At 38.5% G+C, this 26,305-nt stretch overlaps 1 protein-coding gene across 11 annotated transcripts in view; it reads right to left on the minus strand.

The window, feature by feature from the left end:
• Positions 1-26,305, minus strand: part of AAK1 (AP2 associated kinase 1) — a 174,897-nt gene that overhangs the window by 19,547 nt on the left and 129,045 nt on the right. For 4 of the 11 annotated variants that reach the window (XM_063078919.1, XM_063078918.1, XM_063078927.1 and 1 more), the window contains exons 15-19: positions 25,577-25,734; positions 23,754-23,858; positions 12,017-12,112; positions 2,034-2,135; positions 830-931 (exon numbers count right to left, since the gene is read on the minus strand). In XM_063078919.1, coding sequence (XP_062934989.1) covers positions 830-931; positions 2,034-2,135; positions 12,017-12,112; positions 23,754-23,858; positions 25,577-25,734 — 563 coding nt within the window. Of the gene's footprint in view, positions 1-829; positions 932-1,997; positions 2,136-12,016; positions 12,113-23,753; positions 23,859-25,576; positions 25,735-26,305 lie in introns of all 11 variants that reach the window. The other 7 variants (XM_063078917.1, XM_063078921.1, XM_063078916.1 and 4 more) reach the window with 2 other exon arrangements.

Below are 26,305 nucleotides of genomic sequence, written 5' to 3' on the forward strand. Positions count from 1 at the left end.
AAAACATCCAAGTGAGGACAATGAAAAGGAACCATATTGTTTAGGGGGGGGGTAATTTTTTTCTTCACCTGGATGTGTTTACCCTCACATTTCCTAGATTTCTAATTGTTTCCCAGATACTTTTATCGAGGTAATTACAGACTAAAAAAAAGGAGGATATCAAATCTATATAAATGGGCAGCTAAGGAATTCTACTAAGACTGAATTTTGAAATTAAGGTGAAAGCAATGCTGGGTCCAGGGAAGATTTCAATTTTGCCTACAGCAAATCACCTATATATGACTAAAGCACTGTACTGGGAACAGTATGTCCACCTACAAAAGATAAGCTCCATGGATATCACTGACAATGTTAGACAGGAAAGACTGCTCAGCAACCTGGAGGAGTTACAGTTCAGGAGGTGGAGAGGGCTGGCGGGTTAGCTCAGTTGGTTAGAGAGCAGCGTTATAACACCGAGGTTAAGGGTTTGGATCCCCATACCTGCTAGCCACCAAAACAAAACAAAACCAAAGAAACAAACAAAAAAGGAGGTGGAGGAAACCTGCCACCAGGGAAAAGAATCTTGAATAAAGAAATACTGTAACCAGAGCAAACCCAGGGATCATTCTACAGGGAACATGGCTCCAAAAGGTACTCAGTTCTTTAGTAAGGAAACATATCACTCAACAGCTAGAAGCTGGAGCTGTAGGAACAATTCAGAGCATTCACTCTAGGAAGAACTAAGTAGGCTGAAAAATAAGCCCAGAATCAACCACCAGAGATGGAAAGACTGGCTTCGAGGGCTCACCACATGGACCAATCACTGCAGCTGTAGAGACTCCTGACTAACCTGTGCGGTTTGAGGTCACAGATTCCGTCTGAGATGGGAGGCGTTGGGGAACCGGGGGCTCCAGTCCTGGTATAAGACTTTCAACAGCAACATCAGCTTTTTCTTTTGTAACAAAGCATTAGAAAGGAGAGGAAAGAGTAAGGGAAAGGGAGTCAGAAGGATCCTTAGGACATTCTATAAAGGCTTTCTTCTACAGATTTCTAAACTGCAAGTCTCAGGCAAGACAGCACAATGTTGCTTTATTTCTGCTGGTCTGAGTGTCTGGGCTTCACTGATGGAGCACACATGTGCAAGGTGAAACACTGTGGCCAGTCTCGGGGATTATCAATTCTTTTAGATAAACGCAGAGGGCAAGCCACTCGGCAAATGCTTCCATGTCAGAAGAGATGAGCTGAAAGGCACCTTAATTTCTTCCAGTAATTTTGCTTTTTTCTAAGCAAAACTTGGGGGTAAACATCCTCTGTGCCATGCAAAGGGCACTAATACACTCAAGCCCCGTCCCATGATGTAGCTGGGAGGTATTCTGCACTATGTGACATCTCTCAGCTGCAGGCCTCTCTCTCTCTGTAAGGTCATGGCATTTCTGAATTCTGGGACTTTTTGCCCAAAGGTATTTCTATGTCTCTAATGACTGCATCTTCCTGGAGTTCAGGGGTCTTGGACATTTTGTAGGTCTTGCCTGCCTTGCTGTCACAGCACAGGAAAATGCAAGACCAAGCCCCTGTGCCTTGGCTTCTATTCATGAGGCTTAACCAGTAGGCAATGTGTTCTCTCAGTTACTCTGTTACTGATACTTGGCACAGACAAGAGCTTTCTAAAGAAGAATTTGCTAAATTCCATTAAGGTCAGTAAAGGTATTAGAAACCAACTTTTTTCATGAAGCTTTTGTAAATAAAGGTGAATTTTTCCACATTCCTCCTCATTCATAAGAAATTCACTCTAGAAATCTCAGGATATCAAGAAAGGAAAAATAATCGTGTTGTACCCCTGGGAAGAAGAGAAAAACACTTCATTTGGAGTGATAAGTGAGATTAAATAGCCTTGGCTTCTAGGTTAGAACAAGGCATAGCTCCAAACCAGGAGGCTTCGTGGCATATCCACTCCTTACCAGGGCTATTCACTAGGGATCTGTTAACTAGGTACTTATTCTGGAAACAGACACACATACCACGCATGACTGAAGAAACAGAGATGATGACTTTACCAATTACAGCATCGGAAGTGCTACCAAAAGGATCTGTCATAGGCAAGAGGTCAGGGAGCAGAAGAGAAGTGTCAGGAGATTTGAGTCCCTCAATTAGTTTTTCTAGGTTGTACAGAGAAGTAAAGAAAATAAAAATGCAATGAGATATTAAAGCAAGTAGATCATTCACTGTTTTCTATGCAAACACCTTTTAGGCATCAATATTTCATATAGATTCACCATAAAAATATATATTATCAATATCTTGTTAACAATAGGCTTTCAAAATTTGCAGTTTAGAAGTGATTATTTCCCCAAGTGAAGTAGTCACTTTGAAAGGCATTCAAGATGCTGGCCCTAGCTTTCTTTGTCTGCTTGTTTTACACATAATAAAATTCACCAATCTTAAGTGTACAATTTGATTAGTTTTGACAAACATACACATTGACGTGATCACCACTGAAATAATATAGAACATTTCCAACACCCCAAAAAGTTCCTCTGTGTCTCTCTACAGTCAATGTCTTCCTCTTTCCCCAGACTTTGGTAACAATGGATGTTTTCTATCCCTATAATTTTGCCTTTTCTAGTATTTCCTATGAATGGAACCATACAGCAGCATATAGCCTTTTGTGTCTGGTTTCCTTCATTTGTTCTGTTTTATTGCTGCATAGTGTTCCATTATATGAATGTACCACATTTTGTTGATCCATTCACCAGTTAATGAATATTTGTTTGCTTCCAATTTTTAGCTATTAAAAATAAAGCTGCTATAAACATTTGCATATTGTCTTTGTGTATTCATTTCCCCTCCTGGGCTTAGTTGTGAAACTCTCTTTTTTCTTCTGTTACTGTATTTAGAAACAGTTTATAACTCACCAAGAGAATCAATTCAATCACACCTAAGTTAACTTCAACAATCACTTATTGTCTGCCAACTGTACACCTGTGACATGCTGGTACTCTTATTATTCTACAGTCAAATCTCACAAAATTCACATAAGCCTGAAGATGGATTACTGTTGATGCCTTTTATCTAGGAAATAAAAGCACATCAGAAGCTACTAGACTTGGTAACTTAGTGTGTGACAATATGTATACATTAAGATTTCTTCCAGGCTGGCCGGTTAGGTCAGTTGGTGAGAGCACAGCCTTATAACACCAAGGTCATGGGTTGGGATCCCTATACCAACCAGCCACACCCCCCCACACCCAAAAATATTTCTTCCGAAACAATTCCTTTAACCCTGATCCATCAACAACCCTCTATTTAACTTTAACCTACCCTGGTAGAGCATTAACTTGAAACAAAATAACAAATCATGGAATCTCACAGGAAGAAGGGAATTTAGATCTCATATCTCCTGTTACTTATGAGGAAACTTAGGTCACATAAATTATATGACTTGCCCAGTTAAAGGCATGTCAACAATATTTTTTCTATCACAGAAATAAAATGCTATTAAGATAAAAGTGTAATCAAAATGTTTGAAAAAAAGTGACAAAGTTCAAGTATGTGTATGTAACTTTTTAATGGATTTGTATTCTTCTAAGCTATTGGGAATTGAGATAAGCAATAAATAAATTGATATTCATTGAAGAAAGGAACCAAATTTTAGGTGATCTGTAATAAAGGTGATCTATAACTACACAGGTCAAGCAAAAGAATGGATTTTAGTGTCTTGGCAAGATCATTTGCTTTGGTACAATTAACACTCTGCAGAAAAAGATTTTTACTATGGAGCCATCTTTGAAGTATATGAAATGTAGATAATTTTTAACAAATGACAATATGCTACATTTCTCATTTATATCTGGTTTATATTGAAGAAAGGAAGGAAGAAAAAGGAAGCTTCTCAATAGCAGGGGGTAAAAAACCTAGCGGTTTTTGGTGCTAACCAAGTATACAAGTGTAATTACACCGGCATTAACCTAGCACTGTACATGACATTTTCTAACAAGAAATGACGTTAAAAATATCTTTGACAATTTTTAGCATAGCGGTAAAGATGGTTTTCCTAAAAAGTCTAACTTTTCATTGTTCTGAATACTAGTTTTTGTTTTATTCCCCCTACCAGCAAAGCCTTTTATTTAAAAAAAAAAAAAGTAATTACAGATGACCCTGGAGCAATTCCTGAAATTTCTGACATTATCTCCTCATCTGGAAGGTGGAAATACACCCCCTCCCCGCACACTTTTTTGTCTTGGTCACTCAAGTGCCATCTCTCCTAAGCCTTTTCCCACCTTCCCTGACACATTAGGAACCTTCTGGAGTAGTCTGCACTCACTTCTCTTGCAGCCCTTACAATATGACTGAAGGCACGGAATGTGTCTTCTTAACCTCTGTATCCCCATTTCTTGGTTTCCTCTCATACTCCCTGCCACATCTATGCCTTCTGGCTTGATTGGGGAGGTGGAGAGAATAGGAAGTGAGCCAGAAAAAGTCAGTACTTGAACAAGAATCTAATTCTTTTATGAGCCATTAGCAAAATCCATGTGAGAGGATAAAGAAGTACATGTGTGTGCATGTGTATTGTGTGGTGAGATGGTATGGGGTAAATTGTCAAATTTAGGAAGATTTATTTTCTGCCCAAACCTTGAAGTAACAGGCTAATTTACATGGTTATTGCTGCTTGGGAATATCGAAATAGTGGGAATGTGGGAGGGAGGAGCAGGGAACAGAATAATACCAGGCAGAAAACTAGGATTGAGAGTACAGACCACAGTCTATGTAAGGCAGACAGCATGCACAAAGAAGCTGCTTTGACTCCCAGGACTCTTGCAGTTACTCAGTGGCTAGCACCCAGGTGCCATCTTAACAACAGTTATCACATTTGTAGAGTTTAATGTCATACATTTTCATTCATTATTTGTTTTTAAAAACCCTGGGTTTATGAATACTAATAAAGTTGAGGAGAATGGAGATCAGAGACTATGAGAATGTGTGACTTGCCCAAAGTCACAAATAAGACATGGTAGAGCCTGGACTTCTTGAAGTTCTCTTCACATGTTGCCTACAGGGTCTACCTATCTCCATCAACACAAGAGGATGGGTCTTCATGTAGACATGGTCTCAGGTACAATGGTAAAGTTGTCAAAGACATGCTGGCACTGGAAGGAACCTCAGATCTTACGCAATTTAGCCTTGTCATTTATAGATAAAGAAACCAGCTCCAGGGCCAGCCCTGTGGCTCACTCGGCAGAGTGTGGTGCTCGTAGTGCCAAGGCTGCGGGTTCGGATCCTATATAGGGATGGCCGGTGCGCTCACTGGCTGAGTGTGGTGCAGACAACACTGTGCCGAGGGTCGCAATCCCCTTACTGGTCAAAAAAAAAAAAAAAAAAAAAAACAGCTCCAGAAAGGTGAAGTAACTTGCCCAAGATCTTACATCAAGAAGCAACAGAGCTAGCTAATACTAGGACCCAGATATTCTACTACACTAGAGACTCATTCTTCTGGTTTAACTAAGGCTTTGATTGCTTTAAAATGTAGACTCTTGGAAGAGGTCACCTCTAAAGCTATTATTGGTCATTTTTGTTTACTGTAAATGAAGAACTTAAGAACAGGATGTCAAGGAAGGCTCAAGAAAGGCTACAAGATGCTGATAGTCTAGAAATCCTGGAGCCTGGAGGCCTCCCATCTGCATCAAGGGCTGGCCCTGATATCCTTCACTTTATAAATTCTGTCCTTTCTCTTTCATAGAAACACACTGAGGCAAAGTATCATGATGGATCATGGGTAAGAAAAGGGCAGAAATGAGGATAGTGAATTAAGGAAAGTGTTCTGGAAATGTTCTTTAAGATCCAAAACCTCCGTCAAGATCCACATCAGAATATTTTGACTTATTGATAAATAATGAACAAAACCATTTTTTATTCTGCATGAATCATGGGAAATAGCTTCTCTGGATGCAAAGCAAAACCCATCTTATGAAATGTACAAAGACTCACACTCTTATTCTCAATTATTCAAAGTGACAGACCAACGAAACCCAAAATTATTCATAAGTTGCATTTCAGCAATGATTTCATCCTCCTGAGAAACATTTTACAAGAGTTGTTCTACCTCTGTATTAGAATCACAAGCCTATGACCTCATCATATTTCAGTACATGTGAAAAGCACAGTGGACAATTCTGGATAGAAAAAGATGGTACAGTTTGTGTCAGCTCCTAGGCTGACTGATATTTTTAGACCTGACTCTAGACTCTATATGAAGAGAGAATGAAGACAGACAGACAGAGAGAGAGAGAGAGAGAGAGAGAGAGAGAGAGAGAGAGAGAGAGAAAGAGACTCTGTGTGTGTGTGTGGTGGGAGGATATCCGGATTTGGGGAGGGTATATTTTATTTACTTATTTTATCTTTTATTGTGATACTGTACATTTTGGGGACTTTAGCAAGGGTCTGTAAAATCCTGAAAAATAAATAAGTAACATGAAAGAGTAAAAGAGCCTGAATTTAAGTTACCTAACTTTTCTAAGCATCAGTTTCCTCACCTGTAAACAGAGGATTAAAAACTACTTTAAAGGGCTGTTAGGATTAAATGCTATCTTATCAGAATTAATGTGTGTGTGTGTGTGTGTGTGTGTGTGTGTGTAAATAACAGTACCTGGTACATAAAAGGAGATTAACTTTTTAAGTAAGAGGACTAGATGAATGAGGGGTCACCAAGCCACGGATGCCTGTTATTACGGTAGTGAATACCGGTGATCCAGATTTTGCTCAAATGTCTTGGTATGAGAACAGAATAAGCAGAACTCCTAGAATAAAGTGCCGTGTGGGGAAGAGGCAGCACAGTTTAATAGAGAGGAAGAAAAGGCAGGAAAACTGGGTTCTGCACTAAGCTTGTGTTGTATTTGGGCAAATCTCTTATTCTTTCTGGGTCTAAGTTTGCTCATTGAAAAAAATGAAGATAAACTTAAAGACCCTAAGTATCACTCAAAGCCAATCATCCAACATAAAGGGAAAAATGCAAGTAGAAACTGGCTGCTTAGGGGATGAACTTGAGAGATGAAACTGAAGATCAGAACTGGTAATAACTGCAGAGAAAGGCACTTGGAGGGTACGTCGGCAGAAGGACACAGGCAGGAGGTAAGATGACTGGCCCCAAGGAAGCAGGTTTTGTAAAACACGGAGAGCTGACTCAACATGCTGTTCAACATGCAAACTCAGCCCAGAAAGGCACAGCCAGGAGACTAGGGTGAGAAGTTGGGGGAAGAGCTAAGCTCACAACCTGCAGGGAAAAAAAATCTTGTAAGCTTTTTCCCTTATTACAAAAGTAGTACATGTTCATTGTGGAAAATTTGGGAAATACAGACAAACCAAGGGATAAAAGTAAAACTACACATAATCCCACTTCTAGAGATATCCACTATTAAGAGTTTTTAAATGAATATCTTCCACTTTTTTCCTACGAATTCTGATTGTTCCAACAAATAGTTAAGCATATCCATGTTTTCTTAGAATAATTTTTAAGCAACAGAGTTTGTTAAGTAAAAGAGAAAGTAAAACCTTCGAAGGTCTTTGTTATAAACTGCCAAACTGTCCTCCCCAAAAGTTGTACTAATTGATATTCCTACTAGTAGGGTATATGGGTATCCATTTTCCTACACCTTTACCAAGCCTTCATCTTTACCAATTTGATAGTGGAAATTGTAGCATCTCATTATTTTATAGTTGGCACTTTTTGGACTCATCATGATGATAAACTTTTTAAAAATATATTTACTGGTAACATATTTTCTTTTATGGAACTGTCTGTTCATATTTTTTTATTGGTGATGTTTCCTTACCACATTCCTATTGCTACACTTGGTTCTTTCTCAGGTCTCTAGGGGAACCAGATAAAAAAAGTCAGGGTAAGAACTTGGAGAACTGCTGAAATCAAGGTTAAAGGACTGGAAAGTAGATCCCTGAAGAAAAATAGATGCAGAATTATTTAGCCTGGATAATGGAAACCGAGAGTTCTTTTAAAATTAAGGGGAGAGGTGAGAGAAAGGGGGTATTCTCCTCTGTACACCTCCTCCTCTCCTCTTAAACATAACTCAATTGGCAATGGGGACTGGGGAGGAGAAGAGGAAAGGAAAGAGTTGCTAAAGTTTGAGTCAGGAATGAATCCATTTCAGATTCTTCTCTTACACCTCCCTTTTCAAGACTTAGTCATTAAAAATATCAACCACAAGACAAAGCAATAAATCCTTCACAGATCAGTCTAAAACCACTTCCTGACATGAGATTGGGATATACTGCAAATTGTGACCTTTCTCTTTTAAAACATCAAAAGAAAGGGTAGATATCTACTTATACAGCCTAATAAAATCAAGGGCTTACTCAAGGCCCATTCCGACCCTAATTAGGAGTACGAACAGGAGGAATAGAAGAGCCTGAACTAACGAACGTGTAAGAGCTTCATATGAGCCCCACCAAAGATGATGTGGCTGCTCCAGCTTTGCGGCTTTGGAAATTTATGTCTTGTCGGACTTGGGGAGCAAGTCCTGGAATCTTATGATGAGAGAGGATTTTTTTAAAATCTAGGCACTCTAAATGATTCCTATCACTGAGAAAACAGACACAAAACCATCTGTGACATCTGCAAGTTGGAAGCAAAAGTCAAACACCGTGCCCCAAGTTCCTTTTGGAGAATTACATCTTCAGGAAGATAAACTTTCCAGAGTAAAAACACATACTATGATCGACCTTGTGCTTTTCAGTATCAAAAGACAGCAGTTGGAAATGAGGAAGATGCCAGGCAACTAGCTGTGAGAGGAATGCCCATCTTGACAACAAACTACTAAGAAAACACTGCTCCTCTTGCCTTACTTTGTGTGATGATGGAGTGCCATAAACCAAGAAGCACCTCTTTTAAAAAAAAAAAAAAAAGTCTCTAATGCTAGGAAGCAGCACTTACAGGGCAACTAAGGCATTATTGCTTAGTCTTATAAAAAACTGATGTCAAGAGATCAGTATTGAAGAATTGTTATAAAAATTATTTCCCCAAATCCTTGTGCATTGCTGATGGGAATGCAAAATGGTGCAGCCTCTATGGTGGTTCCTCAAAAAGTTAAAAATGGAATTAACATATGGTCCAGCAGTTCCACTTCTGGGCATATATCCATAATAATTGAAAGCAGGACCTCAAAGAGATATTTGTACATTCCTGTTCATAGCAACATTATTCACAATAGCTACAAGTGTCTCACTGGATAAAAGGATAAACAAAATGTGGTATACACATCAATAGAATATTATTCAGCCTTATAAAAAAAAGGAAATTCTGACATATGCTACACCATGGGTGAACCTTGAAGACACTGTGTAAAATGAAATAAACCAGTCATAAAAGGATAAATACTGAATGATTCCACTTATATGAGGTAGCTAGAGTAGTCATATTCATAGAGACAGAAAGTAGAATGGTGGTGGCCAAGGGCTGGGGGAAGAGGGAAATAGAGAGTTATTGTTTCATGAGCCCAGAGTTTCAGTTTTGCAAGATAAAAAAAGTTGTGTGGCTGGATGGTGGTTATGGTTGGAAAACAATGTGAATATACTTAATGCCACTGAACTGTACCTAAAAATGACTAAAATAGTAAATTTTATTATGTATATTTTACTACAATTTAAATAATTTAAAAATCTTTCCTCAATTTCCAGAGAAAATTTCTGAATCTTCTCTACTATATTTTAAAACTTCGAGACTACTTATAGCTTATCTGTTCCCTAAAGCAAACAGAAGGCAAAATAAATTAACAGGCAACACATAAGCATCAATGTAGTACTCTGAGACTCACTAGCCATGCTTCATTTGGAGCTTTGAGAGCATACAAATGCTCATGGCTGTGATTTTCGTATTCCATACTTTCTAAAAAAATTTCTTTCATGGAGCTTTGGAATATAAAAATATTCCTTAAAACAAACCAACCCGGGCTGAGCCTGTGGCGCACTCGGGAGAGTGCGGCACTGGGAGTGCAGGCAGCGACGCTCTCGCCGCGGGTTCGGATCCTATATGGGACTAGCCAGTGCACTCACTGGCTGAGTGCCGGCCACGAAAAAGACAAAAAAAAAAAAAAAAAAAAAAAAAAACCCATAATTATCCAGTACCCCTGTCAAACCCATAGTTTGACAATCACTGTATCCAGGAAATCTATTTTAATGGTTCTCAGTTGTGCAAAAGTTAAGATTATAAAAGCAAATTTAATTTGAACACAAGAAAAGGATCACCTTATGATACCTAGGACTGCCTGACTGAGAACAAGGATACAAAACCAAAGTTGTAACAGCATTTCTCATCTTTATAGTAATTTAAAATTCACACAGCAATTTCAAACACATAATTTCATCTGAAACTCATGGCCATGGCATAAGGTAGGTTTTAGTATAGCCAATTAAGGATGAAAACACAGAATTTAATTGATATGACCCAAATTACCTCACTACTAAGTGCTAGAACCCAGGTCTTACAAGTTCAATTCTATTTTTATATTTCCCTTAACCTTAAATTTAGCTCTCTAGTCAAAGGCTTTATTGATCCAGGAACTATACCAAAGACAAAAGCAGCATCCATTACTTGGGGGATGTGGGCAATGAAAAAGAACATGTGGCCTAGGACAGACAGAACAGCACTAAGGCTTCACTTCGTCACCAACAAAATGAGTATGTTACTTGACATACTTACCACCTGCCACTCACTAGTGTGTGTCAGATCAAAGGAAATTATACGTGAAAACATTTTAAAAGTATAAAATAAAAATGTTAAGTCACTGAGAAACATGGCCTTTATTTGATTCCTTTCTTCCTTTTCCTTTAACCACCCTATACTGAATCATTCCTCAGTGATTTTGAGCTAATTCTGGGTCCAACAAACTATAAAGTTACACAATACTGCCTGATCATGGCAAGTATTTGCTTCCCCTTAGAAGGGTCAAAAAATTGCCTAACAAAATAAAAATGTCTTGGTACCCTACCTGCAGTCTGTACTAGCAAGTAAAGGATATGAACACTATTATGTTTTCCAATCTTGAGGCAACCAATCAAACACCTTTAACATTTTGAGACAGAAGAAAAACCAAGCCAATCCTATGAGTTCAAGCTCATGAATTGGCAAGAGTAAGAATGGGAAAAAAGGAAAAACTGTCAGAAGCAAAACTACCACCAGCTGCTGCTAAGGAGTTAGATCTATTTGCCTTTACAAAGAGACTGACAGACAAGAGAAAGGGCAGCTTTCGTTCCCCATGCCACTTCCCCTCCAAAGAGAAGTATGGGAGGGGAGCAGGAAGGGAAATCTTTGGTCTTCATGAACTCCAAATGGAGAGCGTCCAATTATTGTTTCAAAAGCTGTTTCAATCAGAACATGCTAACCATTTCTTATTTTTTAGACAGCTTGCTTAAAAATAAGATATGACAGACTGAAAGTGATATTCAGTCATACCTACTTCACTGGTGAAGAGTCAAGCCCAGAAGGTTTCCAGGTAGTGGCAGAGCTTAGATGGGGAACCCTGCTCTCCTGACTCACATTCCTTATCAACCTGTATGATGTATTTTTATATTATAAAATAAAAGTACATTATAGAAACACAGGAACTGGACAGGAAGCTACCCATAATTCCATCATCACACCATAACCACTATTCCTATTTTGTTCCTTTTATCATGTGCTTACAGGTCCCCCCCCGCCACACACACACATTGTTATAATCATATTGGACTAATGTTCTTTCCAATACACAAGCCCCTCACATTATTGCTAACACAATCAAAGATGAATAATTGAATACCAATATGGTATGGAATACAATTTAGTATAATCTGAACTGATTTTATTATCTTTGCTAAGGGCCAGTACTCTTCAACACAAATATTCTACTCTTACTGAGACCCAGCGAAAACATACAATAGCCACCTATTATTAGGGCTTAGATCTTTTTCATGGAGTGTTTAAAACAGAACTCTCCACAGGCCCTGGAACCTAACAATCAAGCTGCTTAACCTCAGATCAGTTCTGTTTACCTACCTGGTGCATCAGGTACTTGAAGAGGAATGAAAGGATCAGATACACTTAGAAGTGGGAGGCCAGAATCAACAGTCTGCCCACCCTTTCTTTTTTCAGCTGGAGTTGGTTGGAGAGGAAGAAGGCGTCAGGAGAGAAAAAGAGAAAAGCAGAAAACATCAGGTAAACTAGATGAATTTACCATCTATTAACCCGACAGCTCAAATTATAGAGTAAGTTAAACTTAGAGGCAGAATGAAGAGGGATGAGTGAATATAAGATAGTGTAACTGCAACGTATCTATGAAATGTACAGTCTGGTTCTTGTAACATATTAGGAGATGCAATTAATGAGAAAACCAAGATATTCATATATCTGAAATTCCACATTCCACTTCTTCCTTGGATACTACAGCCTACAGTTATCTCCTTCATTTTTTTTTTTTTTTTTTTTTTTTTTGGCAGCTGCCTGGTATGGGGATCCAAACCCTTGACTTTGGTATTACAACACCACGCTGTAACCAGCTGAGCTAATCGGCTAGCCTACAGTGATTTCTTTCTTTTTTTTTTTTTTTTAGGGTCATAAGTTTTCCATTTTATTTTTTTTGTTTTTAATTTTTTTAAATTTTATTTTGTCAATATACATTGTGAATGATTATTGTTGCTCCTTACCAAAACCTCCCTCCCTCCTCCCTCTCCTCCCTCCCCCCCAACAATGTCCTTTCTGTTTGCTTGTCATATCAACTTCAAGTAATTGTAGTTGTTATATCTACTCCCCACCCCCCGGTTTTCTTTTTGTGGGTGTGTGTGTGAATTTATATATTAATTTTTAGCTCCCACCAATAAGTGAGAACATGTGGTATTTCTCTGTGCCTGACTCGTTTCACTTAATATAATTCTCTCAAGGTCCATCCATGTTGTTGCAAATGGCAGTATTTCATTCGTTTTTATAGCTGAGTAGTATTCCACTGTGTAGATATACCACATTTTCCGTATCCACTCATCTGATGATGGACATTTGGGCTGGTTCCAACTCTTGGCTATTGTAAAGAGTGCTGCGATGAACATTGGGGAACAGGTATACCTTCGACTTGATGATTTCCATTCCTCTGGGTATATTCCCAGCAGTGGGATAGCTGGGTCATATGGTAGATCTATCTGCAATTGTTTGAGGAACCTCCATACCATTTTCCATAGAGGCTGCACCATTTTGCAGTCCCACCAACAATGTATGAGAGTTCTTTTTTCTCCGCAACCTCACCAGCATTTATCGTTCAGAGTCTTTTGGATTTTAGCCATCCTAACTGGGGTGAGATGGTATCTCAGTGTGGTTTGATTTGCATTTCCCGGATGCTGAGTGATGTTGAGCATTTTTTCATATGTCTGTTGGCCATTTGTATATCTTCCTTAGAGAAATGCCTACTTAGCTCTTTTGCCCATTTTTTAATTGGGTTGCTTGTTTTCTTCTTGTAAAGTTGTTTGAGTTCCTTATATATTCTGGATATTAATCCTTTGTCAGATGTATATTTTGCAAATATTTTCTCCCACTCTGTTGGTTGTCTTTTAACTCTGTTAATTGTTTCTTTTGCTGTGCAGAAGCTTTTTAGTTTGATATAATCCCATTTTTCTATTTTTCCCTTGGTTGCCCGTGCTTTTGGGGTCGTATTCATGAAGTCTGTGTCCAGTCCTATTTCCTGAAGTGTTTCTCCTATGTTTTCTTTAAGAAGTTTTATTGTTTCAGGGTGTATATTTAAATCCTTAATCCATTTTGAGTTGATTTTAGTATATGGTGAGAGGTATGGGTCTAGTTTCATTCTCCTGCATATGGATATCCAGTTATCCCAGCACCATTTGCTGAAGAGGCAGTCCCTTCCCCAGTGAATAGGCTTGGTGCCTTTCTCAAAGATCAGATGGCAGTAAGTGTGTGGGTTGATTTCTGGATTCTCTATTCTATTCCATTGGTCAGTGTGTCCTGGGCTTTTCTTTGTTGGGAGCCTTCTGATAACAGCTTCAATCTCCTTTATTGTTATTGGTCTGTTCAAATTTTCTACGTCTTCATGGTTCAGTTTTGGGAGCTTGTGTGTGTCCAGAAATTTATCCATTTCCTCCAGATTTTCAAATTTGTTGGCGTATAGTTGTTTATAGTAGTCTCAAATGATTCCTTGTATTTCAGATGAATCAGCTGTAATATCGCCTTTTTCATTTCTAATTTTTGTTATTTGAATCTTCTCTCTTCTTTTTTTTGCTAGCCATGCTAATGGTTTGTCAATTTTATTTATCTTTTCCAAAAACCAACTTTTTGATTCATTGATCTTTTGTATTGTTTTTTGGGTTCCAATTTCATTAAGTTCTGCTCTGATCTTAATGATTTCTTTCCATCTGGTAACTTTAGGTTTGGATTGTTCTTGTTTTTCTAGTTCTTTAAGGTGAAGTGTTAGGTTGTTCACTTGCCATCTTTCCATTCTTCTGAGGTGAGCATTTAATGCAATAAATTTCCCCCTTAATACTGCTTTTGCAGTATCCCACAGGTTTTGGTATGATGTATCATTATTTTCATTATTTTCAATAAATTTTTTTATTTCCTGCTTGATTTCTTCTTGGACCCATATTTCATTAAGTAGAATGCTGTTTAATTTCCATGTGTTTGTATAGTTTCCAGAGTTTCGTTTGTTATTAATTTCTAGTTTTAATCCATTGTGGTCTGAGAAAATACATGGGATAATTCCAATTTTTTTGAATTTATTAAGACTTGATTTGTGACCTAATATGTGATCTGTCCTGGAGAATGACCCATGTGCTGATGAGAAGAATGAATATTCTGAGGTTGTTGGATGGAATGTTCTGTAGATATCTGCCAATTCCAATTGGTCTAGAGTATTGTTTAGATCTTGTGTTTCTCTACTGATTCTTTGCCTAGATGATATGTCTAATATTGACATTGGGGTGTTCAGGTCCCCTGCTATTATGGTATTAGTGTCTATTCCCCTCTTTAGGTCTAATAGAGTTTGTTTTATAAATCTGGCTGCTCCAACACTGGGTGTGTACATATTTATGACTTTTATGTCTGCTTGATGCATCAGTCCTTTTATCATTAAGTAGTGTCCCTCATTGTCTCTTTTTATGGTTTTCAATTTAAAGTCTATTTTGTCAGCTATAAGAATAGCCACTCCAGCTCGTTTTTATTTTCTGTTTGCATGGTAAATCTTTTTCCATCCTTTCACTCTTAGTCTATGTGAATGTTTATGGGCGAGGTGGGTCTTTTGTAGGAAGCATATACTTGGGTCCTCCTTTTTAATTCAGTCAGCCAGTCTGTGTCTTTTGATTGGGGAATTTAAGCCTTTTACATTAAGAGTTGTTATTGAAAGGTGTTGATTTATTCCTCGCATTTTATTGGTTGTTTGGTTGTCTTAGGTGTCTTTTGTTCCTTGCTTTCTGATTTACTGTTTGGTTTCTGTGTTTGTTGGTTCCTTAGGTTGTAGATAGCGTTTCTGTTTGTTTGTTTTCTCTTCATGAATGCCATTTTTATTATACTAGTGGGTTTTGATTTTTCTTGGGTTTTTATGGCAGTGGTAGTTATTTTTCAGGAACCAAACCCAGTACTCCCTTGAGGATTTCTTGTAAGGGTGGTCGTGTGGTAGTGAACTCCTGCAGTTTTTGTTTGTCTGAGAAATATACTATTTGCCCTTCATTTCGGAAGGATAGCCTTGCAGGGTAGAGTATTCTTCGCTGGCAATCCTTGTCTTTTAGTATTTTGAATATATCATCCCATTCCTTTCTAGCTTTTAGGTTTTGTGATGAAAAATCTGATGTTAGCCTGATTGGGGCTCCCTTATAGGTGATTTGATGCTTCTCTCTTGCAGCTTTTAAGATTCTCTCTTTGTCTCTGAGTTTTGCCAATTTGACTATGACATGTCTTGGAGAAGGCCTTTTTGGGTTGAATACGTTTGGAGATCGTTGAGCTTCCTGGATCTGAAGATCTCTGATTTTTCCTATACCTGGGAAGTTTTCTGCCACTATTTTGTTGAATATGTTTTCAATGCAATCTCCATTTTCCTCCCCTTCTGGAACACCCATGACTCGGATATTTGAGCGCTTAAGGTTGTCTGATATCTCTCTCAGATTTTCTTCCATGTCCTTGATTCTTTTTTCTTTCTTTTTGTCTGCTTGTGTTATTTCAAACAGCCCATCTTCAAGTTCAGAGGTTCTCTCTTCAACTTCGACAAGCCTGCTGGTTAAACTCTCCGTTGTGTTTTTTATTTCGCTGAATAACTTCTTCAGTTCAGCAAGTTCTGCTACATTTTTTTTCAGGACATTGATTTCCTTGTACATTTCCTCTTACAGATCCTGTATACTTTTCCTCATTTCATCATAATGTCTAGCTGTGTTTTCTTGTATCTCATTCAGTTTCCTTAGAATTATCACTCGAAATTCCTTGTCAGTCATTTCAAGGGCTTCTTGTTCTATAGGATCTAGAGTTTGAGATTTATTAACTTTTGGTAGTGTACTTTCTTGATTTTTTGTATTTCTGGTATCTTTTTTTTGATGTTTATTCATTGTGGCAGGGGGTTTCACAGTCCACCGGTTTGAGACTATTGACTGACTAAGATGTTGCTGTGGTTGCCAATTTCGTATGGCTACCTCCGTGACTGCTCAGTTGGCCTCTAGTGCCTTGTGTGTGTGGTTGCCTCAGGTCTTGGGCCTCTCCGGGGAACCACCTCTCTGGTCAGCTTGGACTCTGCTGGGCTGCTGGATCATGGGGCAGTACCACAGGGTGTGTGGTCTCTGCTGACCTTCCACTTCCCGTGCAGGACTTCTCCCTGTTCCGTGCGCTCTGGCCCGTGCTGCTGGATCACTCAGTGGCAGCCCCACTACTTATAAGACCTTCCGTGCTCGCTCTGCTCAGCTCGGCTCCTCCTCCTCGTCGTCCTCATTGTTTCCAAGATGCAGCCCACCATGCCTCTCTTCAACAGCAGGTGTTTCCCTAACGACGCGAAACGCTTTACCTCAAGCCCCTGAAGAGCCCGGGTGGCGTTTCTCAGTTTTCCATTTTAAAAGAACCACAAAGTCCTCAGCATAATGAATTTTAAAAGACCCATACTAAGGAACAAACAATACTAAATTGCAGAACACTAGGGATAAGGAAAAAAATTCTATAAACTTCTTCATCGGATTGGCCAGTTAGCTCAGATGGTTAGAGCACCGTCTTATAACACCAAGGGCATAGGTTCAGAGCCCCATACTGGCCAGCGGACCATGTCCTTTACAGTGATTTCTTTTGGAATTCCTATAGGAATTACTGTCCAGATCACACATTCTGAAACATACACAAACACTGCCTATTTTGTAATCTAGTACATGTGTACAGGTACTTCCTATGTATCCATTACCCTCTTGAAGTCCATTAGGGACTAAGTTGTATTGTATCACCATAATGTCTAATATAGTGCTAGGCAGACACACGGGAAGAGGCAGAAATAGACTTCTTGCCTATTACAAGGTTATATAAGCCCTCACCTCTGGACCATATCTAACATATTAATGGCATTCATTCTGTATTTGGCAAATTACGGACTTAAAGAAATTTATACACCCTCTGGAATATCAGAGCTTGAAGAGATCTTAGAATTTTCTACCACAATTTCCTTATTTTCCAGAAAAAAAAAAAATGAACCCCAAACGTTAAGAGATTAGCCAGAGATCCACCAGCAGAACTAGTATCACAACCCACCTCTCTCAGTTCTTACTTGATTATTCTTAACATGCATTTTAGTATTAGTTGTTCATTAATTAAAATCTCATTTTGCTTTCAAAAAGTGGGTTTTGAAAAAACATTTTATTTTGAAGTAATTACAGAATCACAGGAAGTTGCTGTACATAGAGTCCTGTGAACCATCTAACCAGCTTCCCCCAGTGGTGTTATACAGAAGTGTAATATAATGTCACTGACACTGGCACAATACTGTTACCTCACCTAGTCAGTTTTCACCTAATCATGTGTGATTACATGCACACATGTGTGTGTATAATTGTTTTTTCCTCACTCAGTGCCCATGTCACCCACATGTCTGTCTCCATCACCGCCCTCACAGTACTGCAGGTAGGAGCACCCACTGCAGCCCTCTGCTCTGTTCTCTTTCCACCCCACCCCACTCACATTTGTCTCCTTTCATATCTCTTACTGTCTATCCCTCTGGACATGTCTTTTTCAATGCCCCCGAAATCCCTATTTCTCTCCTCCACCCAAGAGCCCAGTCCCTGGTGCCTCTGCCCCTCCCCTCCTCTCCTTTCCCCAGTAGCCAGCTTCTCTTGCACAGACTCCACCACTGTCACCACAGCCACCTCTGATGTCCTTAGTGCCCCCTCCTCAGGGCCAGCAAGACGCACTTTGAGATGCATGACAACATGAAAGGTGGGATTGCTGGAGAGACCAGCAGCCCTCCTAATCCCCAGAACCTAGCCACCTTCCTCCCCTGGGCACCCTGGCTTCAAAGACATATAGTGCCTGCTTCCATCCCAGAGGTCCCCAAAATGTAGGAATCCTGCACCTCAGGCCCAGATGAAGAGGAGGCAGTACATGTAGCACCTACCCTTTCTCAGGCATGCAGAAGTCCCCACTCCCAGCTCAACCAGATGTGCAGGAGGCAGTGGCAACAGGAACAGACTGGGGTGTCAATGCCCAGATGTGGCAGATGGGAAGGGGGAGGCACAGTGGTGTCCTCTCAGTGGGTAGCCTGGTGGCTCCACCTAGACTGCCCAGCAGAGGAAAGAGTGGCAGGGGTGTAGGGGGCCCAGGAGGCACTGCAAGCCTACCACCTGACTACCACCCTCCCCCCTGCACAGCCATGTCCTACCCAGTGATCAGTCAGCCCTACTTTGCCAGCAGCTGCTACCAGACTCAGCTCAGTGACTGGCACACGAGGCTCACGGGCTATGAGTGCCTACCCTCTGCCTCTCCAGGCCTGCCCTGGGAAGGGGGTGGGAAGGGGGTGGGAAGGAAGCTCACCTCCAACCCCCTCTGACAGCCTACCAACCCCACTCCCACGTCCCTTCCTTGGACTCCAAATTCCCACTCTCTACCCTCACCCCTTTTCTTGGACCCCCAATACTCCCTGGGATCCTGACCACACACCTTCCAACACTCAATTTCACTTTGCACTCTCGATTTTCCTTGTTGTGGCCCCTAAGTCCCCCTTCAAACTCTATTTCCCCATCTCTAAACCACTCCCTCCTCAGACTGCTAATTCCCTCTGGGAACTTCCCTTCTTCCAATTTGTGTGTACAGTTCTTTGCAACTTGATTCTATGTATAGATTAGTACCAGCACCATTACAATCATAATACGGAACTATTCTTTCAAACAAAAGACCTCCCTGATTCTCTTTTATGGTCACACCCACCCCTTACTCCTGTTCCTTTGGAAACTTACTAACTTGTTCTCAATCTCTATAATTTTGTTATTACAGTGGGTTTATAACTAAGTTTCATTCAAGGTAGAAGAAGGAAGAGAAAGGTAAAATAATGCTTTTAAGTCTCTGAAATATTTTTAAATGAGACACAATATATTTGAAAGAAAAAAGCAAATTATAAAACTGAATATACAGTTGTCATATTTGAAAAAGGAATATATGAAGAAATAAGGTTCTAGATATAAATACTGTAAAATGTCAACAAATACTATTCTCTCAGAGTGGGGTTATGAGTTCTTTTTTCTTACTTTTTTGGGCTTTCATTCATTTCTCCAAAGTTTTATAAATGAATGTGTGTAACATCAATAGGAAAATATCTTAAAGAGGTACAATGTCAAGTTTCAAATGTTTGCCTGGTCCTCTTCCAACGCATAGACAGTTCATCAACATTTTTGCAGCTTTTACCATAAAAGTGTTTAAGATAACCATTGTGTCATCCTCCCTAACACATTACCAAATTTCCTGCTTAGTTCTTCCTTTCATCAGTCAGGTTTAAACTCAGTAAACTGAACTCAATTAGAAAATTTGAAGAAAATGGTGCCATCCTGTTCATACAAATTAGGGCAAATGAGTCTCTGGGATCTAGATATAATTTTCTTTAATTTGTAAAGGATAAAGGTGTTGCATGAAAAAGAATGTTCACACCACAAATAAGAAACAAGGAAAATACCAAATGTTCATAGAAAAATGCTGGAAAAACTGAGGAAAACATGAAGACATTTTATAACATTTATAAATGCTCAGTGTCACTGATCTACGAGATTCCTCAGACGTGGTTACAACTATAGCCTCCCGGCTGGGCTGCCTGGGTACAAATCTCTATTCTGTCATTTCTAACTGTGCCCTTGGGCAGGTAGGCTGTTGTGAAGATCTCTTGAGATAATATGCGAAAAAGCACTTACCTAGTGGGGTTAGCATGTATCACGTGTATAATACACATTCACTATTATTATTGTCAAAACTTTATTCAAATATGTGTTTGTGGCTGAGCCTTTAAGTCCCTTAAAAAAATATACTGCCATTTGCAGCCTTCAAAATAAATATAAACCGGGTGGTGGAGGGAAGCAAAAACAAAATAGACCTTTGTAAAAAAAAAAAGAAACAATTCTTACAGACAAACAATGAAACATAACTATATGTGGTAAATGAGAATTAGGCATTAAAACTGGGGCTGGTAGGGTGGTGGTGGATGGAAAATAATTAGGAACTTTTGTTGTTATTTATTATCAGTGGATCCAAGCTCCTAAGCTTTGGCAAAAAGCAACCATTCTTACGCATTCAACCTATCTGTACTGAGCCAAACATTGTGCTAAATGCTGGGATTCAGCAGCAAAGAAGACTGTCCTAGAGTTTGTTCCATGACCCTCTTTCCAGGGAAACTATATCCTACCCAGGACCATGGCTGGTAATCATTTTAATGCTCTATGTCAAGGATAATGGTTGATGCTTTATACATTTGGTATTTTTGGTATATCAAACTTCAAGCACCATGAATTGGTCTTTGAACATTTTAAAACCTGACCAAAATATCAATAAACTTAAAATTTACACAGACCAGACAAAGCTAAAAATAACACACAAAAAATTTTAACTACTTAATATTAAAAAGCATAACTCCCAAATAACCCCATAATAATAACAATGAGAACATCATATGAAGACTTATGAGATATGATTAAAGCTCCATTAAACTCCAGTTTTTTCTTACTAGGGAAACACACCCTTATTAGAAAGCACTCTCACTAAACAGTGAAATCCTCAAAGGTTGGGGTAGGGCAACTGGAGGGAGGAGGAGAAAAGAGGATACTGGAAAATCTACATGTGAAAAAGCCTTTCTCGAGAATGCAATTAGCCTTCCTCCCCTCTCCAATGATTGAAAATGACTGTTATATTGAGAGAAAAACTCATGGCTCAAATACTTTATTTTTTTAAAAAAGAATTGAAAAAAATTTTACTACACGTTCCTCTTGATGTCACCAAAGCAAAACTAAGAAAAACAGGGAAATGCAACCAAAAAGATAAAAACAAAGGCTAAAGAATAAGAAGATGGAAAAAACAGTAGATTTTCAAAATCTAAGAGTTATCTTTGAAAAGATAATAAAATAGCAAACCTCTAGCTAGAGTTACCAAGAAAAAGGCAACACAAATACATACAATTAAAATAGCAGATGATTTTCCCAGAAAAGATAATTACTAAATTTGCCTCATTAAGAGGCCTAAAACCTGAGAGGAGACTCTGGAGCCAAAGGGTCAATGTACCAGCTCTGCCACTCGCTAGCAGGTGACCCTGGAAAAGAGAGTCTCTGTGCCTCAGTCACCTCAACTGTAACCAATGTGGGGATGAAATACCAACCTCAAAGCATTATTGAGAGTGTTAGGTGAGACTGTATTCATACAGCACAAATGACAAAGTGGGGAAAAGGCTCACAATACATGACATATAAAGTGCTCTTACACTTACAAATGAATAAGAAAAAAATGAACACAACACCAAAAAAGGCAAAGGACATGAATAATACAAATCCCCAAAGAAATTAAAAATGGCCAGTAAACAATGACCTCTGTCTATAGCCGCTGGGCCGGGCTAGGTGGGGAAATGACAGGGAAAATTACTCCCATTCACTGTTGATAAAAAATAAATTTGTATCACTTTCTTGGAGGGCAACATGGAAATATGTATCAAAAGTCTTAATATACATATCTTTTGATCCAGCATATAATCTCCTATAAGTTATCTTAAAGAAGCTGTAATAAAAATAAACAAAAATTTAGCTTCCAAAATGTTTATATAGTGAAAAATTGACAACAACCTAAATATTCGCAAAATAAACAAATATTCTGACTCTTCCATGAAAAATCATATTGTTGATTAATATTTATTGACATGGAAAACTACGAATTCCCACAGAACATTCACAAAAAGAATAACAAACTGGGTCACAGAAAGCCCTTCAGTAAAAACTTCTTGCAAAGACTTCATACACTATACTGTTCACAATGAAATTAAAACATATACTAGGCAAAATAAAATTAAAAAAAAAAAATCTCATAAAAAAAAAAAAAAAAAACATATACTAGGTAACTCCTGGTTAAAGAAGAAATTGAAACTTCAATTTAAAAATATCCAGAAAACAATGAGAATAGAGAGCATTACATATCAAATATTACAGAATGGCAGCCAAAGTTAAAATCAGAAATAAATTGATGAGTTTACAAAAACTACTAACATGCCTAAAGAAAGCAGACCGAAAGAATACATAAAGTTAAAAGTGGAAATTAATCAGTATAATTAAAAAGATTAAATTTAGAAGCCTATCAAACTCTATATACTACAAAGAATACATCCAAAAGCTCACATCCATTGCTGAAGTATTCACAATAGTAAAACACGAATCAAGTTAATGTTTAAAAAAGATGTATTTTTTATATACATGTATATAAAGGAATATACATGTATATAAAGGATATATGTATATAAAGGATATATGTATATAAAGGAATTTAATGCAGTTATTTAAAAAATTACATTCTATAAGCTTCTTTAATGATGTGGGGAAAACATGCCACATTTACTAAGTGAAAAACCTAGGTTTTAAAATATGACTGTAAAGATGTACATCAGAGTCTTAAGCTGAGGCCTAAAATCGTACAAAATTGTGGTCTTGTGTATTTTGGTGAGGGAGATCTATAATGTTCATTAGATTCACAGATATTTGTGGCCCTTTGAGATTGTGGGGAGTTTTAACTTTCTCTATAACTTACTTTTATATAATAAATATGTTTACCTTCTATTAATTAAGGGGAAAAATTAGTCTCTTATCATTGCTTCTAAAATTTTTTTTTAAAAAGGTTACATTTAAAAAAATACCTCCCTCTCCCCAAAAGTGCATGTGTGCAACGCGCACACACACACATACGCACAGAACTTAGTACAGACTCAGATATAGGACAGAACATTTAATTCTTAGAACTTTTCAAGTCATCGCAAAGAGCCTAAGCAATTACAAGAGATTAACAGATGCTATTTCTCAAATTTAGAAATATCTGCGTAAGACATGTCAGTGGACTAGAGAGAACAAGTCCAGGATATTACTGCCAGATCATCCTGCCACTTTAATTCAAAGTGATTCTAGATCTTTCTCTATCCCTTTTTGATTGGAAAGCTTTTGAATAAAGGAAAATATAAGTTGCTGCCAGAATTTAGGGCTCATTGGCATGCTAGAGTTATCTATGGATTGGAAAACAGGGTGAAGGTAACTACAGTGAGCCTCGTGTTTCAGGGTTTGGCCATACTAACCTGTTCCAGCAGAAAATGAGGAAGTGGCAAAAGCTTCACCTTGGGTTGATTGAAAGCCTGGGATCAAACTCTCAGCTGAGCCTCCAAGTTTCTCAGGATGTTTGCCTGGAAAGAAAAAACACGACTCAGTTCATTCTAGCAAAATCCTGTGACCACCCCCCACACGGTAGAGGTAAAGGGCACCCTCTGCACTGACTTCTAGACTTGACTCTTTACTGCATTATGGCAATACCTCAGCTATTCAAAAGTCTTCATTCAGTCATTGCAATAACTGAGAACAGCCAAGAAAAGGAAGGAAACTGTTAAGAATACAAAGAGATAGAACATCAGTTTTGCAAGATGAAATGAGTTCTGGAGATTGGATGCCCAACAGTGTGAATGTACTTAACACTAATGAACTGTAAACTTAAAATGGTTAAGATAGTAATTTTTGTTATGTTTATTTTACCACAATTAAATTTTTTTTTTTAATTGGGGGCTGGCTGGTTAGCTCTGGTGGTTACAGCGCAGTGTTGTAACACCAAGGCCAAGGATTCGGATCCTTGGACCAGCCAAGCCACCCCCCAAAAAAAGAAAAAAAAAGAAAATACTGTTTTTACAAAGAAATAAAACAAAAACAATAACAAAACAAAACAAAAAATAAAAATAAATAAATTAAAATAACAGAAAAGAGAGAACACAGAGCTAAAGCCCTACAGTTCAAGCACATTACTCAGAGAAGCCTCCAGCCCTCACATGTAACCTATTTACATTTATATAATTCTAATGGACTTCACAATCTGTTTTCTATGTTGGATGCAGTTTAGGGAGAAGTGGTGGAGAGGGCAGCAGTGAGATGTTATGAAGGACAGTAGCTTAACATGAAAGCTGACAGCTGAACAACAAGAAGAGAGACAAAAAATTATTAAAAATAGGAGAATTAAAAAACTCAGGGGCTAGATAATCAGGCACAAGAATACTACAGTTTTCAAAAGTCCATAGAGGTATTTCTGTTTACAGACCAGAACAATAACTGGCACAGATAACAATGAAACTGAGTTGTCAAAGAAAGTTTAATCCTATGCCCTTTCTTCCGTTTGAAAAGGTAGAAAATTAATATCGATTTTTAAAAGAGTTCTGTAGAACAACAGTTAAAATTAAAATTTTTGGTCAGAAGTGCTTATCATTCACTTGGTTCTAATCAGTCCTTTACTCTGTGCTCTTGTCTACATTGAGGGTACCCTTTTTGAACTGCATTTTATAGAATCTTTCCAGGATATATCTGTTGTTTGCCAAAATGTGTGCATGTACCTGTGCCTCTGTGTGTGTGTGTGTGTGTCCTGCCTTCCAAATTAGACTGTTCTTTGGACAGAACTATATCTTCTATTTAATTTCCTTTCTGTGGCTAGTCAACAGTAATACAGAACACTGATCATAGTGAAAGATTCAGTGTCCATATGAGGACATATTTTCATGGACAAGAAGTGACCACTTCCTGGGACAATCAACTCACTTAACATGAGCGAACCATCACACTTCTCCAAAGAAGGACCGTGCTCAACACCATCATCCTGATCCATGCTACTAAATCTTTCCTAAAAGCTTCTTCCCTAACATTTACACTCTCCTTGCTGCCACCCACAACAGGTCAGGATTTCCTAAAGATGAAAAGACTTCAGCTCTGGTAAAAATAAAAATCGATTTGTATGCATACTCTAAAATCAAAGGCCTACACCTACATTTTCACACAGATACCCCTCTAGAGCTAAGATTCATTCTAACTTCTGGTTATTTCTCAGTACAGAGAATTTACAGTCAAGAATCACAAAAAAGACACAACTTACCTTCCCCCAGCTTGGCAAAGTCCTTGTTTAGCAGCTCTTCAGCTGTGAGTTTGGAGAAATTGTCATCATCAAAGGGATTCCATGTAGAACCTTCTGAAGGATTATAAACGTTTTGTTGGGAGGTCCGAGGAGAGCCTGATGGAGTGGTGGTGGCAGACCTAGGTAGGTTCCCACCCCCGCGAAATAAAGACATGTAAAAACTGAACAAAACAGAAAAGGTCAACCTATTTTTGTTTCAGGATGAAATTATTTTCTGAGTCAAACATTCATTTTCCAGATTGTCTTCCTAAAAGGACTTTCCACGGCAACTGAACAGTTTCCGCAGACATCCCTTCCACTTGTGAAATGAATGTCTCCTTTCCTTCATGACTCACTACCTCCCACTCCTTCTTTAATCTCTCTTGCCTAGTTTTTTCGGTCTCATCTACAAGGACTTTCAGTTCAGGATCAGAAAGCAACCTATTCCTAGGCTTGTTCATTCTGTTGGTGACCATCATAACACCCATAATAACTGATCCCTGGAGGGCTGTGATTGAGACCTATTTAGACTGCTTCCTATCTTTCAAGATCTAGTATGCCCAGAATTAAGGGCCACCATTACAATTAAGGAGAAATAAAGATACTACCATTATTTTGTTCTTCTAGGTATCATTACCTCATTTTCTCCTAAAGTCTTTCTTGACTTAATTTCAAGATTTTTAACTTTAGGGTGCATGGTTCCAAGAAAGT

Source organism: Cynocephalus volans, chromosome 14, assembly GCF_027409185.1.
Source record: "Cynocephalus volans isolate mCynVol1 chromosome 14, mCynVol1.pri, whole genome shotgun sequence".
NCBI classification, from domain to species: Eukaryota; Metazoa; Chordata; class Mammalia; order Dermoptera; family Cynocephalidae; genus Cynocephalus; species Cynocephalus volans.